This window comes from Oncorhynchus mykiss, chromosome 26 (assembly GCF_013265735.2).
Source record: "Oncorhynchus mykiss isolate Arlee chromosome 26, USDA_OmykA_1.1, whole genome shotgun sequence".
NCBI classification, from domain to species: domain Eukaryota; kingdom Metazoa; phylum Chordata; class Actinopteri; order Salmoniformes; family Salmonidae; genus Oncorhynchus; species Oncorhynchus mykiss.
The window spans coordinates 12407634-12425697 of NC_048590.1; the positions used below are offsets into that span (position 1 = coordinate 12407634).

Here is an 18064-nt window from a genome sequence, read left to right on the forward strand (position 1 = left end):
AGGATTTTTTTATTTCATGGAGTAAAATTCTTAGCGGGATTTTAATTTTAGTGCATTCACTGCCAAACTAGGTAGTTGTACCATTGGGTATTTTCAACCATGTTATATCCTCATTTGAAAGAGTGTCTGTTGCTTTGATTCCTGGCCTTTTTCGGGAAAATCATGACTACGGTTTTCTGAAAGTTGATGTTGATTGTCCAGTTGATGCTGTGTTCCCAAAGAATGTGAAGTTGTTCCTGTAGACCTTGCTCTGTTGGTGACAGTAGGACAAGGTCATCTGAGTAGAACTTGATCTGATGGTGACAGTAGGTCCTCTGGGTAGACCTTGATCTGTTGGTGACAGTAGGACAAAGTCATCTGGGTAGACCTTGCTCTGTTGGTGGCAGTAGGTCATCTGGGTAGACCTTGATCTGTTGGTGGCAGTAGGTCATCTGGGTAGACCTTGATCTGTTGATAACAGTAGGTCATCTGGGTAGACCTTGATCTGTTGGTCACAGTAGGTCATCTGGGTAGACCTTGATCTGTTGGTGACAGTAGGTCATCTGGGTAGACCTTGATCTGTTGGTGGCAGTAGGTCATCTGGGTAGACCTTGATCTGTTGGTGACAGTAGGTCATCTGGGTAGACCTTGATCTGTTGGTGTCAGTAGGTCATCTGGGTAGACCTTGATCTGTTGGTGACAGTAGGTCACCTGGGTAGACCTTGATCTGTTGTTGACAGTAGGACAAGGTCATCTGGGTAGAACTTGATCTGATGGTGACAGTAGGTCATCTGGGTAGACCTTGATCTGTTGGTGACAGTAGGTCATCTGGGTAGACCTTGATCTGTTGGTGACAGTAGGTCATCTGGGTAGACCTTGATCTGTTGGTGACAGTAAGTCATCTGGGTAGACCTTGATCTGTTGGTGACAGTAGGTCATCTGGGTAGACCTTGATCTGTTGGTGACAGTAGGTCATCTGGGTAGACCTTGATCTGTTGGTGACAGTAGGTCATCTGGGTAGACCTTGATCTGTTGGTGACAGTAGGCCACCTGGGTAGACCTTGATCTGTTGTTGACAGTAGGACAAGGTCATCTGGGTAGAACTTGATCTGATGGTGACAGTAGGTCATCTGGGTAGGCCTTGATATGTTGGGGACAGTAGGTCATCTGGGTAGACCTTGATCTGCTGGTGACAGTAGGTCATCTGGGTAGATATTGATCTGTTGGTGACAGTAGGTAATCTGGGTAGACCTTGACCTGTTGGTGACAGTAGGACAAGGTCATCTGGGTAGACCTTGATCTGTTGGTGACAGTAGGACATCTGGGTAGACCTTGATCTGTTGGTGACAGTAGGACAAGGTCATCTGGGTAGACCTTGCTCTGTTGGTGACAGTAGGTCCTCTGGGTAGACCTTGATCTGTTGATGGCAGCAGGACATCTGGGTAGACCTTGATCTGTTGGTGACAGTAGGTCATCTGGGTAGACCTTGATCTGTTGGTGACAGTAGGACATCTGGGTAGACCTTGATCTGTTGGTGACAGTAGGTCATCTGGGTAGACCTTGATCTGTTGGTGACAGTAGGACAAGGTCATCTGGGTAGACCTTGATCTGTTGGTGACAGTAGGACATCTGGGTAGACCTTGATCTGTTGGTGACAGTAGGACAAGGTCATCTGGGTAGACCTTGCTCTGTTGGTGACAGTAGGTCCTCTGGGTAGACCTTGATCTGTTGATGGCAGCAGGACATCTGGGTAGACCTTGATCTGTTGGTGACAGTAGGTCATCTGGGTAGACCTTGATCTGTTGGTGACAGTAGGACATCTGGGTAGACCTTGATCTGTTGGTGACAGTAGGTCATCTGGGTAGACCTTGATCTGTTGGTGACAGTAGGACAAGGTCATCTGCATAGAGAAGTAATCTGACCTCCTCATCTGTGAGGGTGAGTCCAGGGGCTGCAGATCGGATCAGCAACACTGCTAGTTTGTTGACGTAGACATTGAACGAGGTTGGACTTACACTGCATCCTTGTCTCACTTGACTTTATTATTGTTCAGTCTAATACTGCATGTGTTGTTCGTGTAAATAGTTTGTATGACGTCGTAAACTTTGCTCTCAACGCCACTTTGGAGGGTTTTGTCACATAATTCATCATGAAATCAAAAACCATTCTTAAAATCAACAAAATACTTTTCCTCTGCTTTTCTGATGAACATGCTGGTTTATTAGTGTAATGTGTGTATGTGGTCTGTTGTTCTGTGTTTGGATTGAAAGCCAATTAGTTTTTGTTGAGAGCATTATGTTGTGTGAGGAAGGTCTGTATTTGGTCATTGAGAATAGAGCAACACATTTTCCCCATGTTACTGGTGACACATATTCCCCTTTAGTTATTAGGTTCTAATATATATGGGGGTTATGAGCCGCTGGTTCCAAATGTCAAGGAAGCAGCCAGTCTCCACAACCAGGTTGAATAGTTTTAATAAGGTATCCTGCAGCTCATCAGCACTGTGTTTAAGCATTTCATTCCTGATGCTGTCAGGGCCTTTCTCTCTCTCTCTCCCTCCACCCTCCTCCCACCTTCCCTCCCTCCCTAACCATGTAAAGCTCTCTTCACTTCATCAAGTTTCCTAGTGGGACGTGCACCTCGAGATGGCGACCCCTGACACGGAAGTTAATTGGCGGAAGCATTGGGGATAAACTGTCCCGTTGGGAGGTGGCCCTGGTTGCTGCGACGTTGCTAGCTCCCGCAAGCCAACATGCCCGTCGGGCCAGGGGTTGATGCTACAGTAAACCCCAGTGGATCGGGACTTGGGCTCTGACCTGAGGTTAATAGAATTTCTGTGTACCTTTAGCCAGCTACCCAGCCAACCACACTGCCGGAACCCCATGAAATAACAGTAAAATGGTCTGATGGTGAAGTAGACATCCTTGATATTCACGTCACAACATATATAAATTAACTCTCTACAATACATTTCAATAGAAACTGAGAAAAAACAGAAAAGATCCTGCAACTGTGGTAAATACCTGTCTATTTATGGGAAAGTTACACTGATTAAGTCTTTAGTCATATCTCATGCCTACTCCAGATGACTGGTTTTTCAAATCATATGAGAAAAAATGTTTTAGCCTTATCTGGAACTCTCAGCCAGACAAGATAAAATGTGCCTGTCTATATTATAATGAATGAGTTTGGTGGGCTAAAATGATTAAATATTAAACCTCTCACTAAAAGCTTCACTTATACAAAATGTTTACTTAAAGAGTAATTGGTTACCCAGTAGATTACTAAGAAAAGCTCATCTGTTGTTCAAAAGGGAACTTTTTGCCCTTACACAGACTACAACTTCAGAGGTTTGGTTAATTGAAACCCAAACCTTGTTCAAAGTATATATCTCCCTTTCTCAAACAAGCCAGGCATTGGTTACAATTCCAATTTCATCCTCCAGAAAAGATGGAGGATATTACAAATGTTATGGTTAAACTCAAATATACTGATTGACGAAAATAAAAAAAATAATATAGAAAAAATTATTTAGAAGTCTATTTTTTTAAATTATATTATGTAAAGGAATGGTAGTTATGTCTCACAGGCAACTATTGGAAATATATGGGAAGGCTTGCTCAATACAAGATTACAACCAATTGATTGGGGCACTACCGCAGAAATGGGGGAGGCAAACAGAGGGGGGGGGAGGGTTAGGGAACTTGTCTGTCTGCCTTATATTAAGGACCCAAATTTGTTTGTCATTTGAGGAACTTAATGTTGACAGCTGCACCATACAAAATTCTTGCCACAAACAAAATTTTAAATATATGGGGCACACAATCATCTCAGCTCTGCAGATTTTGCTGCGAAGAGACATAATCATTAGACCATCTATTCTGGTATTGCCCCCAGGTAGCCTGTTTCTATACGGCTGAAAAATCATAACATCTGTGGGGGAGGGGAGGGGAGGGGGGGGGGGGGGGGGGGGGGCTGCCAGAGGGATTTGGGAATTTGATTGAAGCGGCTTCACTTCAGGTGTGGAATGTATGTTTTTTTTAAATTATATAAAATAAATCAAATAATAAATAAATACAAAATACATAAATAAATAACAAGGACTTGGGGAAAGGAGATGAAATGGTGAATGAACTATCCTTCTCTCTCAAGGATTTGTGTGTGTGTGTGTGTGTGTGTGTGTGTGTGTGTGTGTGTGTGTGTGTGTGTGTGTGTGTGTGTGTGTGTGTGTGTGTGTGTGTGTATGCATGCTTATGTGTCTGTGTATGCGTGTACATGTGTAAGAGAGAGGAGAGAGGGCAGGAGAGAAGGCCACCTGCTGGGAGCCACAAATGGAGAGGAAGGCCCAATAACACTGAGCTGTTATCCAGCCTCCCACCCCCTGACAACAACAACAGAGCGGCACTAACTAGATGGAACTGGAGAAGGAGGGGAGGGCAGACACACACACACAGAGAGAAAGAGCAGGAGACACACACAAACACAGAATATCTGTCTCACTCTCTTCTCTATCTCAGGGGTGAGATCAATTCTCCATCTATAGTGCTTTTCCACTTCATTCTGCCTATAGGAGGATATTACAAAGTGAGAGGTACTGAGAGAGTATGAAAGGAGAGAGAGGGAGAGAGAAAGTAGATAGATGAGAAAGGTTAGAGAGAAAAAGATAGGAGATAGAGAATCAGAGAAAAATAGAGGTGATGGAGAATGAGAGAAGATAGACCAGAAACGAGGAGAGAGATGGAGATTGAGTGGAGAAAGAGATAGAGGAAATAGATTGAGAAAGAATAGCTCAGCTCTCAACCTTCCAAGTCCCCAGTCAACATCTTCTCTCTCCTCCACTCTCTTCTACTCTTTCCCAGCTTAAAAGAAAGACATTGTGGCCTCTATTCTGTCTGAAAATGGCTCCTGACTGACATTGTATGGGGCTTGGGGACTCAATACAGTTTATACTGCCGTATTGAGTAAGTGGCAGGATAATACTTCCATTCACAGCGGTAAATAAAAGGAAAGCCGGTGGATAGAAAAGGGAAGTGAAACGTGGCGGCAAAAGATGTGTGGTTTCTTAATTAACGGCGGTGGCAGATTTTTCCAGACCTTGGTTCAACTACTACTTGAAATCTTTTGCATTTGCTTTAGTCTGCCTGGAGCGGAGTGACAGACAGAATAGTTGCAAAATGTTCAAACCCTGCCTATTTGTTTTCAATTGTGCCAGGCAAGCACAATTAAGTCTAGCTGAAGTATTCTACATGATTTCGAGTAGTGTTTGAACCCAGGTCTGCGAATTTCACCATAAGGCACCAGTTCTCTTTTTTTTCTTCTTTTCTTTCTTTTACATTTTTTTTTTTCATGGCAAGTCACCTAACTAATTAACTCTCAAGGACTTTAATTAAAGAATAATAAAGAAGGAAAGGTCAGTCAACAATGGTCGACATTGACTGGTGAGGGGCGAGAGTGGAGCAGAGTTTTTAAGAACACGGCGTGCGTGTGTGAGTGGGGTGAGAGCGTGCGTGCGTGCGAGCGAGCAGAAAATCGAGAAGATTGTCATTGTCGGTGTGAGAACCTATGAGTGAGAATCTGAGTAAAGTCAGGTTTAAAAATATCAGGACAGCGAAGAAAGTATTTACAATACACACAGGTTCAGAAGAAAGGTTCAGAGGTGCCTATTTTACTCTGTGTGTGTGTGTGTGCGTGCGTGTACAGTAATGTGTGGCCATTCATTTGACAATCCATTTTACATTCCTGATACGATTCAAACTCCCAGTAGGGCCTTGAAGGAAATATTTGGCATCATTTACATTCAAAAATCTTCCTTCTGAATGCGACAAAATAGTCATCTCTCAACAATTATGGAATGTGTTTCATTATAAAATATTGTTTTGCACTTTATTTTAGACAGTAAAGAATTCACAGAGGGGGAGACAGGTAGGTGGGAGAAACACTACAAAGGGTTGGAGTGGAGATTGAACCCCAGTATCCAGTAGAAAGAGGAGTATGTGTGACTACAGCCAGGACGGCCACTGCTAGACCACAGGACACTGCTAGACCACAGGACACACCCTCTGGGCGTTGCATTTTAATTGCAAGGTTAACTTCAGACAGAGTGTGGTTTGGTCATGGAAAGTAAGCAGGTGTTGTCCATTCATTGTGGACTATGTCACCTTGCTTTATTATTTAGAGCCTGATACTTAAATACTGCATGGACGTGCAGAGAGACCAACAGAGAGAGAGAGAGGGAGTGAGATAATGTGTGTGTGTGTGTGTGTGTGTGTGTGTGTGTGTGTGTGTGTGTGTGTGTGTGTGTGTGTGTGTGTGTGTGTGTGTGTGTGTGTGTGTGTGAGAGAGAGAGAGAGAAAGTGAGGGCAAAAAGTGAGAAGATTGTAATCACTAGCTGCGCTCCCCCTCTCTTCCTCTCTCGCTCCCTCCCTCCTTCGCTATCCCCTGCCTCACAGCCAAGGATAAATTATGAATGCTTATTAAAAAAGGGCAATATTCAGCATCCAAAATAAACGCACGAGGCGGTGAGAGACATAAAAGAGAGAAACAAACAAAAAGGTGTGGAGGATGAGGAAGAAGAAGAGTTAAAGTCACTGGAGATTTGGGTGGTCCCGGGCACTATACTTTTGGTCTTCTAGGCCACAGGCCTTAACAAAGTAAGAGATGCCATTAGTTAAATTAATGTATATAGTAGTAGATAAAGTGTGTGTGTATCAACAACTATACCACATAGCCTTCCATGAGTGAGAGAGAGTGAATTCCAACCTGCGCATTGACATGGAAATCAATGGTTGCACAGAAATGATTAACATTACTTAGTGTAACTAGTGACCCTTCATGACAATCCAATCATTGTTTAAATTACCTCATCAGTTGTGAGGAAAGAGTGTCCATGCTCTCCATCCTCTGGGTAGAAGTTTTCCTTTTCAGGCACAGATATAGGGTCAGCCTGACCCTGCCCAAATCTGAATTACACCATTAGGCCTAGGTGTAGAAATGCATATCTGATCCCTCAATTGTATAACGACCCCTCAATAGAGAAGCTCTCTCTATTTCCCTCTGTATCTCTCTCATGTTAGCACCACTCTTGATTGAGTGTGGAGGATGAGGAAGAGTGAGTGAGTGTTGGAAGCTTCAGACAACAATATTGAAATGCAAAGCAGCACAATCGATGAACAGTAAAGCAACGAGGGATCACGGGAGTCAGAGGTGAGATAGCAACAGTAGCGTCAGCCGTTACAGTATCTAAAGAAAGCCTACCTTCACTTGTGTCCTGTCCAGGCAGGGAATGTAGGCCTACAATGTATTTTATTTTTTACTTGTACAATAAGCTGCCTCAGGCAACATTAACAGGAGAAAGGCTAACCCTGTGGGCTGTTCTGGTTCTGAAAGGGCTTACTTATTTACTTCATGACAGGGCTAACGAATATGATAGGTATAAAAGGGCTTTCGGAACAGTAGCATCAAATCAGGCGTGCTTGTGGCTTTCGGTTCCCAGCGGACAGCGAGTTGCATCGGTCTCTCCATAGGAAGTGAGAACATTCCAAAAACAGGAAAAGCCATTTTAGAGCTTCTCAATACACAGTCGTGTGCCAAGCTCACGGCAGATCTCCTGACGTTTTCCACTGTTCTTGCATAATTCTCCGTCTCGCACCTGTGTAACATCGCACCTGTGTAACATCGCACCTGTGTAACATATTTAACCGAGGCAGCAGGAGACCAGACGCGTTTGCTGATTGCACAGGGAATTATTACGGCTAAGGTCCTTCCTCCTCGTAGTCTAAACCTAAGAATCATCATCATGACCAAGAATGCAATAGAATACTTTAGACTGACTTTAGACTCTCTCTCATCTCCTGTAAACTTGTGTGTTTTGCGCAAGATCATTTTTTAATGGGCCTAGTTTGTTAGGAGGTCATTTGTGTTGCGTGCTATATGCATTCATTCACATTGCCCGCCAAAAAAAAAAAAGGGGAATTCAAAACGATCTATTCAGGATGAGCTCACCAAACCCATTCGGATCCGCAACGCCAAGCCCGACCATACGTAAAGATCTAACTAGTTTGAGGTCATACTTATTACGTTGAGCGCAACCATGTTGCTAACCCAGAAAGTACAGGGCCCATGGGACAACTGAGCAAATACTATAGGCTACATCAGACAACAGAACAATGCATAACCTTAGCAATGCAAAACATAAGCATGTTATACATTTAGGCTTTCGCAAGAAGTAAAGGGTGGATACCTAGTCAGTTGTCCAACGGAATGTATTCAACATAAATGTTTCTTCCTCATTTAACCCGCCCCTTTGAATCAGAGAGTTGCGGGGGGCTGCCATAATCGACATCCACGTCTTCGGTGCCCGGTGAACAGTGGGTTAATTGCCTTGCTCAGGGGCAGAATGACAGATGTTTACCTTGTCAGGTCGGGGATTCCATTCAGCAACCTTCCGGTTACTGGACCAACGCTCATAGTAGACAGACACATCGCCATTGACAGGCCGTTTCTCAAAGTAAGGCTAGTGAAAATATTTACTAAGATGTATATTTTTTAATTAAATAGCCGCCCTGCGTTTGACATTTAACAGTTAGAGTGTGTCGTGCCCCTGTTTGGAGAGCTGGAAAGGGTAAAAGTGTGATCAGAGAGCTTTAAATATTGCAGCTGCTTTCCTTGGTTTACACATAATTGTAATGTAATGAGCATAGGCTACCCGTCCAATTTGCACCAAAGATTATCTACTTGGCTTCAAACCGTTCCTTCGTCATACTGTCATACTGTTACGCAGAAACATGCTTTTCTCAACTAGAGTTGAGGTCTAAGGTCTATAAGGTCTATAAGGTCTAAGGTATACTGTGGTGCCTGTCACAAGAGTAAAATATCCTATGGTCCTAAAGTAAACAAAACAGTTGTAGCAGTTCAGCTGTAGCGGCTGGAGATTCAACACCATTCAAGGGTAGAGCAACCATTCCACACTAGGACGAACCTTATTTATTTTTTGCCCAAACTTTTTTTTGCATTGTGGAGTAAATGGCAACCAAACGAAAATATACCTCTCGACTGTTCCTTTGAAATCCCAGTTATGTCCTCACTCATTACACACAACGCAGCTAAATGTCTAAGTTCTTCAACAGTCACATCTGTGCATATGTGCTGCCCTGGAGCAGAATCTCACATTATAAGCTCCTGTAGCCTTTAAATACGACGTTCATCATTTCTTTCATTCCAATTTCTTGATATAGCCTAGAGGCTTGGTGTGTCGCGAACAGGAGAAACTATGTGGTGTTGATCTTTGGCACTTGTCGAATTCAATTCCGGCCAACACATCCAACAGGCGAGTGGAACTAAAAAAAGAGTTTTCAGACCTCATTCTTATTAATTAGCCTATTTAGGCAGCGTGTGCCTTTTTAATCGGCAGTTTACTCGATATGACAGTGCCGCTCCCGTAGTATGTTCAATGATAACTATGTAGGTTTCAAAGGGGTAATTATGCAATAGCCTACTAGGAATCCGCCCGAGGCCATGCTCTTCTTGGTGATTTAATAGACATTACCGAGGGTTTAGTAAGCCTCCTTCCTACCTTTTCTCATTACAATGAACTTTTCATGTGAAATAGATTTTTATGACAGACCATTTGCATGTGCCAAGCAAGCAAGAGGTGGATATGCATTAGGCCAATTATTATCATTGTTAATTTTAATAATATTATAGCCTAATGACACCGATAAAGGACATGTATTCTACTGGGACAAGACAATTAAGATCATATGATGAATAGGGGAAAAAATTAACCAAACCGGACTGTGTCCACTGTGCAATAACTCAATAGTTGCGCCACTTATTACCATCATATTAAACTGAATGGACACACAAACACACACACTTTCGTATCTCTTACCGTAAACTCCTTGCCCTCGTGTGTATGGGTGGATGATAGAAAATAACAAAATCCAGAAAAGCTCCATCTTTAGCTTCGATCCCTCATAACCTGGAAATAGTCTGAGAGAGAGAGAAGAGCAGGTTTGAGTGAATAAGAAGAGGGCATGAGAGCACCGTGACTGGATCAAAGGAGCCACGGTAGATTGTGGCGTGTAACGGCTACAGTACAGTAGGCTAGTTTATAATCCAGACGAGAGAACAAGTGGGGAGTATATCAAATATATGTTTGTTCTGTCCGGGAATCGTGTCAACTCCCTTCCACAGATAATACAATCCTAATAATTCGTGGGTTAAAGTAATTTCGAATCGCATGCATTGTCTCAAACCGGGTTAAACTACCGGCAATTCAGTTGCAGACTCTGGATATCAAAAGATTACAGGACAGCTCTGCCATTGTCCTCTCGGGATTGACAGGATTGCCTAAAGTAATTATGGTTTATTTCTGAAATTGCTAACCGGCAGGTAAGGGCAGCGAGCATAACAATATTTCAAATGGTGGCCTGAGTGCCGGGGTCATGCACCTACCTGCATATCACCACCGCATAGCCTATATTAAGCACATGTGGGTGTACACACTCACACACACACACACAGGACCTGTGGACAAAAGCCGTAGCATTCATTCGAAAAAAATGAACATTTCCAAGATTACCAATAGGCTACATTCCTCACCCAACAGGCGATAAAAATGGAGTGATAAGCAATAGACAACTGTGCCAAATCGACCACGTTACCTGACATGTGGTATTGTGGTATTGTGGTTTAATCGAATGGCAATTAAAGGGACGTTGTAGTAAACGAGTCAATAAAAATGATTGATGCACTTTCTCACTCAAATTGGCGACTGATTGAGCCTTTCCTAGTCTGCATGATGACCCATAATATGTATAAATGGGAAATGCAATTATCTATTTTAGAAAAGTAGGCCATAGTGTATAGTAGTTTATATCTAGCGCAACTTGTGTGTCTCAAAAGCAACTAAAGTCTGCACGCGCTCTCGGACCTCACCCCATTGAGGATGGCGACCTTTCCACACAAACGGGTGGTTACACACGTCCCACGTTTGAATAGTCTACTTAGCCTAGTTAGGGAATAAAATACAAGCATATTCAAATCGTAGGCTATAACATGCAGGAAGATAATATATCCAGGATCAAACTTTTAAGACAGTATCCTACTGTCAATGTGTCTGTCCATAAGTGAAGCATATTGGAAAAACATCGCTGTCGAATTTCATTTACCTTACTCAGAGGTGTAGTCAGCGCAGCAGCGGGTGGGCTGTCTTGAAACGAAGTCTACGACGCGGCTCAGCGATAATTCCGTTTCAAGACCACCTTAGATGTCTTACCATAAATTCGTTGTACATGTAGGTAGGTATCCCCACTTAAGTATTCCGGGTTAGTAGATTTCCTTAGTTCCAATTTCGATATATACCAATTCTCAAAAGAGAGTAGAAATGTGATAAGAATTCACCGGGTAACTTTTAACGCACGGAACCATTCGTTTGGATTCTTTAGGGGGCTCGAGCCGCTCCTTGTATCCACAAAGCGGAGTCCTCATAAACCCATGCAGTCCGAAATCACTCCGATTCTCTCCCTTTCGGCGTTGAATCTGCCTTATTTCTTACGCCTCTTATTTCTTTAAACAGTTCAGTCCCGCGTAGGTTATTGGAAATTATAGGCTATCAAAATAAAGTCCCACTCTCCATACACTACACCGCTCCTCCCCTCGCGTCTCCAAGTAGCCTACTGTTTGCCAGTGGAAGTATGTGCGCAGACTGAGAACGATGTGATGGACTCCTTGGCCCAAAGCGGCACAGCTGAGATGCGCACGTCTCACTGAACAGGTTGTCAAAGACAGGCTCGTGTATCTTCTGCCTCTCTCTGTGTCTCTGTTATCTCTCTCCCTCTGTCGGACGTCAATTCAACTCCAAGTTCGCTTCTCCCGCGCCACGCAACATGAGTGACGTTTGCGATAGACTAAAGAGTCGACCTGAGCGAGAGGGATGGATGGGGGGGTAATTTGTTTTGGGGTGGTTTTGGTCGAATTTGCGACTGTGGTTCCACTCGTGGAGGAATGCCAATTATAGGCAGTGCAGCTGCAAAAAGGTCCTGCCTACTGAATACTGGCTCGGACTCCCAACGGGGCAATTAGATTTTTTTTAAAGAGGCCGAGAAAAGAAAGAAAAATCACAGTCTCTCTCTCTCTCTCTCTCTCTCTCTCTCTCTCCCGCTCTCTTCCATCCCTCCTCGGTACTCTCAAGCTCTCCCTCTCATCTCCGTCTCCGTCAGTTTCTCTATGCACGGAGCCAACGTTTTAGTCCTACTCAATGTGGCCACAAAGCGGCGTATTTTAGCTAATTTTATTTAACGTGTGACCTCTCCCCGGATTGATAGACAGATAGATTCAGAACGGAATTGATAGTTGATGCATCTCAAATGTTGTTGTTGACTCATCAATAAAACATATAGTAGCCTACTCAAACATGTAACATATTCCTTTTTGTTAGGAAGCAGCTTGAACCACATAGGGAGGTTGCAGCAGCGCTGAATATCCTCAGGTGCTTCCCTGTCTCCCGCAGCCTGTGCATTTCAGCACCATAGATGCTGTCCACTAACACAGACACGTGCTAACCTGCTGCTTTATGTCTCACTGGTGTGCATGCCTCTCTCTCTCTCAGTCACTCTCTCCCTATCTCTCTCTCTCTCTCTCTCAGTCACTCTCTCCCTATCTCTCTCTTTCTCACACACGCACACACACAATGGTAAATATTTCAAATGTTGACAAGTATTTGCGTACACATGTCCAGCTCTGTGAAGCAATAACCTGTAAATATTAAATGTGTTTTTCAAAGGAGAGCCATGCCATGAAGATAAGATCAAGATATTTGCCTTAGGGCACCTATAAGTTTCATGCTATCCTTTTCATAGATGACCAAAAATGAATATGTGGTCTACTTACAAAATGAACAGACAAGGAATAGTCTGTTCATTTGAATACAAATTGTTTGTCTTTATCAAAAGTATCACAGCACACTGAGTATCTCATCCAGTATACCACAAAACATTGACAGTCAATAATCTCTGAATAAAAAGAGTCAGCATACAATGTAATGATTTTTTATTGAAAAAGACTGCGAAAACCAGTCCAAATGATCTCTCTCTGTCTCTGTCTACCTCCCTTTTGGTCGGCAGCCAGCTTACTTGGCGTGCCTTGCAAAGAGAGCATCATTGGGGCTTAAGTCAGTTCATCACACTACACGTTGTGCTGCTCAGTGTGTGTGTGTGTGAGCGTAGGAATATACTCTGGGTGGCCTGAACACAGACCGTGCATGAGGCGACAAACACAGAAACGTTAGGAATCAGGATAGGCCACCAAAAGCGTTGTCGCACAAAGGCCAGGGTCCAACGGGAGCCCGGGTGGCAGGAAGCCTGGAGGAGAGGACCTACTCCAGGACCGAGGAGCGGACAGCATTAGGAATAAGCATCCAGACCCGGATTTTGGCTGGGAATGCTGCGCCTTACAAACCTTCCCTATCCCCCAGCTGAGTCCCGTTGCCAGGCACGAGGTGGGAAGGATGGTCTCAGATTCTGGTGTTGTAGCCGTGGGGATTGACATTCTTGGATCCTGGTCGGTATGAGAGGTAGAAGTTGAACCGGGTGAAAAGTAGGGTCCATCTATCTTTCCTAGAATTGAGACACTTGGCGGTGTGGAGATATTCCAGGTTCTTGTGGTCGATCCACACAAGGAATGGATGATCTACCCCCTCCAGCCAGTGCCTTCACTCCTCCAATGCCATCTTCACCACGAGATGCTCACGATTCCCCACATCAAAGTTCCTCTCCGTGGCATTGAGGAAATGGGAGAAGAAGGTGCAGGGATGTAACTTGAGGTCCAGGGCAGAACGCTGTGACAGGACAGCCCCCCTCCGACATCCAAAGCGTCAGCCTCCACCAGGAACTGGTCAGGATGAACCAAGATGGGAGCTGTGGTGAAACGGTGTTTGAGATCCCGGAATGCCCGTTCAGCAGCTGGGGACCACGTGAATGGAACCTTGGGAGAGGTGAGTGCAGGCAGGGGAGAAGCCAGGGTGCTGTAGAGCTGCGATGAAAGTTGGCAAATCCCACCACCGCTCTCACCTTCCCGGGATCCATCTGTACACTCCCTGCAGCTATGATGTAACCCAGGAAGGGGATGGTGTAGCGATGGAATTCGCACTTCTCCGCTTTCACAATAAGCTGGTTCTCCAGGAGGCATTGGAGAACCTTGGGCCGAGCCGGAGAAGATGAGGATGTCGTTAAGGTAGACAAAGATGAACCGGTTCAACATGTTGCAGAGAACATCATAAACAAAAGCCTGTAACACAGCAGGGGCGTTGGTAAGGCCAAATGGCATGACCAGATACTCGTAGTGACCGCTGGATGTATTGAAGACAGTCTTCCATTCGTCCCCTTCCTGTATCTGCACCAGGTGGTAGGCATTCCATAGTTCCAGCTTGGAGAAAAAGGTGGCCCCCTAAAGCCTCTCGAAGGCCGAGGTGATGAGTGGTTGCGGGTGATGTCGTTGAGACCCCGTTACTTGATGCACGGGCACAGGGTTTTGTCCTTCTTCTCCACAAAGAAGAACACTGCGCCGGCGGGGGAAGCAGAAAAACCGTGAAAACTAGAAAACAGGAACTATTGAAAAAGACAGGTGCAAGGGGAAAACGCTGGTAGGCTTGACGGACAAAACAAACTGGCAACAGAAAAACAGGGAACACAGGAATAAATACACTGGCGATAATGGGGAGGGTGGTGCGACACCTGGAGGGGGGTGGAGACCAGCACAAAGACAGGTGAAACAGATCAGGGTGTGACAGGGGTACCGAAAATAATACATACTAGGGGTGAATCTCAATTGTATCACCTTGATTTACTTGCATCCCCTCTCCTTGTCTTTTTCTCTAAATGCATTGGAGGCAAAGGTCAGAGATAAGGAACCTTTGATCTTCCCTCCAATGTGTTTTGAGAAGAGAGAGGACACAAGGAATGAAGCAAATACAAGGAGAAACAACGGAGAAAGTGTCTTCAAAAGGAATTACACAGGAGAAATTGCCAAAATGCAGCAGGGTGGCAGGTAGCCTAGCAGTTTGTGCACATTGGGCCAGTAACTGACAGGTCGCTAGTTTAAATCCCCAAGGTGAAAAATCTGTTGATGTGCCCTTGAGCAAGGCACTTAACCCTAATTACTCATGGGTCGCTGTTGATAATAGCAAACCCTGGAATTGGACAAATATAAGCAAGCACCTAATTACTAAAACACTTTCCACTCCCACACCCTGGCACTGTTACAATAGAGACATGTTTAGGACAGTCCAACATTACAGAAAGTTCAAATAGAAATGTATTGTGCAGAATACATACAATTGTCTGTCAAGTAGAATATAGGGAATTGTGTCAGCTTAAATTATTTACACATCTATCAGCAACGTTGCGAAATATTGCACATAGTAGAATGATAGAGCTTACACAAATCCCTATTCTATCTGACAGGCAATCGTATCTGTCTGTTCTACACAATACATTTTTAACTGAATGTTCTGTAACATTCTGTAACATTACATCCTCCTGAACAGACCCCCTGTTCCGTGTCTCCCTCAGACCATTTAAAAAACCATTAGGATGTTAGGGGGAGAATGTTGCCAGATTGTTATCAGCTGTATCAGCTGTCTACCTACAGGCAGTAACGCGATACAAGGTGCTTGGTTAAAGTTTCTGCTCCGGTTTCCTACTGGATGCCACCATCAATGTAATTACATCAGTGATTGAATATGGTGCATCCCAAATTACACCCTATTCCCTATAGGGCTATGGTCAAAATTAGTGCACTATATAGGGAATAGGGTGACATTTGGGACGCACCCTATGATTCCTAGCCTAATCAGATTCTCTCCACAGCTAACATGGACGGCGAGACACTGTGGAGAAGATAACCGCATTTAAAGACGATTAAATCCGATAATGGGCTTCCTATGGAGGTAAATGGATAGACGCATGCAGATTGGAGAAGAGATGATGAAAGATGATTGGACAGATCAGGGAGTATGGAAAGTATCCTGTGTGCCCACGTTGTTTGGTATTGCATGCAAGTGCGATAGGTTAGGTTGAGGCATGCTGAAGAGTGGTTAGGAGTTAGGGCAATGTTAAGTTTAGGCATGCAAGCGAGTTGGTTAGGTAGGGGTAATTTGGTAAGGTTACGTTTAGGCTTGCTAGGTTAAGAGACAGGATTAGTAGTCAGCATAAGGTTAAGTTTAGGCATGCTAGCGAATGGTTAGGGTTGGGGTTTGCGGTTTGGCTAAGGTTAAGTTTAGCCATGCTAGCGTGTGGTTAAGGTAGACATAAAGTAAGGGACACAAAGAGCAGTGTTTTGCAGTGAGGTTGAATGAGGTCCTATAGGCCCTGGAATATGCCGTTCTGAGTGCTCCTTCCTTGGTAGATGTTGTAGAAGTTGGAAATTAAAACATTGCACAAGTACAACAACAAGTCAAAATAACTCCAAAGACCCCAGGCAGAAACAGTATGCCAGTGTCCCAAATGGCACAAAAGTAGTGCACTATGAAGGGAATAGGGTCCCATTCGGGATGCTGACTGCCTCCAGAAGGTGGGTCTGGTGTCATTTCAGCTTGGGTAACAGGTGGCCTCTACCACCTGTGTGTGTGTTTGTGTATACATGTACGTATGCCTGCAGGCATGTGTTCAAAGACACACTAGACACACACTGTCCAAGTTTGTGTCCGTTTCCGTGTCTGTGAGTGTGACTACAGCCGGGCAGCCTCAAACCTCTGCCCACCCCTCACACTCCGACCTGACACACACACACGGGGGCCCATTTTTCAACGGATAATTGGCGGCACAATGGAATACCCTCGGGATTCGATAATTCATAACCTCCCTCGCCATCCAATATCGGATACGGAGAAATGGGCTGAGACAAGGAGGGTGTGTGTGTGTGTGGGGGGGGGGGGCAGCTCCCGCATCATTAGAGAGAGGAGAGGTAATGGTTGTTATTGATTCCTCCCCGCTGGGTCCTCGGCAACCATTTCATGTTTAAAACAACACTGATTCTCATTAAGGCGAGGCAACACTGATGCTGATAAGATGGGTGGGAGAGGGGAGAGTTTTGTCTCCCTCTCATTCTTGAGAGGAATGAGGCACAGTTGTGTGGGCCATTTTTCTTACTCTGGTTTAATTAATTCTCGAACTCTCTTTCTCTCTCTCCTCAAATATCAAAATGTTGCACTTTGTCTGCCTGTCTGTCTCTCCAACCCCCCCCCCCCCCCCCCCCCTTCTCATCCCCTTTTTTCTCCAAGACTAATAAGATTGACTAAAAGGCTCTGAATGGTGTTAACAGAGAGAGAGAGGGAGAGAGAGACTACGGTGCTATGCTATCATTACTGGTACACATACATATTACAGATTCCACAATGAAGTTTTATAACATTACAGGGAAAGTGGTTAGCTGGCTGAAATAGAAAACACACACACACACACACGCACATACACACACAGTCTGGTACAGCTAACCTTGTGGGGACACACAATTCAGTCCCATTCAAAATCGTATTTTCCCTAACCATAACCCTAACCCGTACTCTTACCCTAATCCTTACTTTAACCCTAAACTTAACCCAAAAACCTAACCTTAAAACCCTAAATAACCATAGCTCTTAACCCTAACCCTTAAAAAATTCTAACCATAACACGAATTCTAACCTAAACCCTAAACCCCCTAGAAATAACATTGACCTCGTGGGGACTAACAAAATGTCCCCAGTTTGTAAAAAAAAACATGGTTTACTATTCTTGTGGGGACTTCTGGTCCCCACAAGAATAGTTAAACACGTCCACACACACACACGCACACATACACACACACACACACACACTTCCAAATCCATAATCACCAGCAGCACTATAAGGCTAATTTATGTCCCCCCCTTCCTCATTAGACATCGGTCATTGGGTAGTTCAGTTGCACATCGATCTGATCCGCAGGCATCATCAAACACAGCCTCTTTGAAGGAGCACAGACCCAGCGAACAGTTTGTACAATGTTAGGTAACAGATCCTACAACGTTACTATGGAATTTTATGTGGTATGGTTTTATATGTGGACA

General features: G+C 44.3%; 1 protein-coding gene across 1 annotated transcript in view; it reads right to left on the reverse strand.

The window, feature by feature from the left end:
• LOC110506257 (MAM domain-containing glycosylphosphatidylinositol anchor protein 1) overlaps window positions 1-12057 on the reverse strand; it is a 381559-nt gene extending 369502 nt beyond the window's left edge. Inside the window, exons 1-2 of the mRNA XM_021585690.2 lie at window positions 11151-12057; window positions 9869-9969 (exon numbers count right to left, since the gene is read on the reverse strand). Of these exons, the coding sequence (XP_021441365.1) occupies window positions 9869-9935 (67 nt within the window). The 5' untranslated portion in view covers window positions 9936-9969; window positions 11151-12057. The remainder of the gene's footprint in view (window positions 1-9868; window positions 9970-11150) is intronic.
• Between the last annotated feature and the right edge of the window lie 6007 nt (window positions 12058-18064).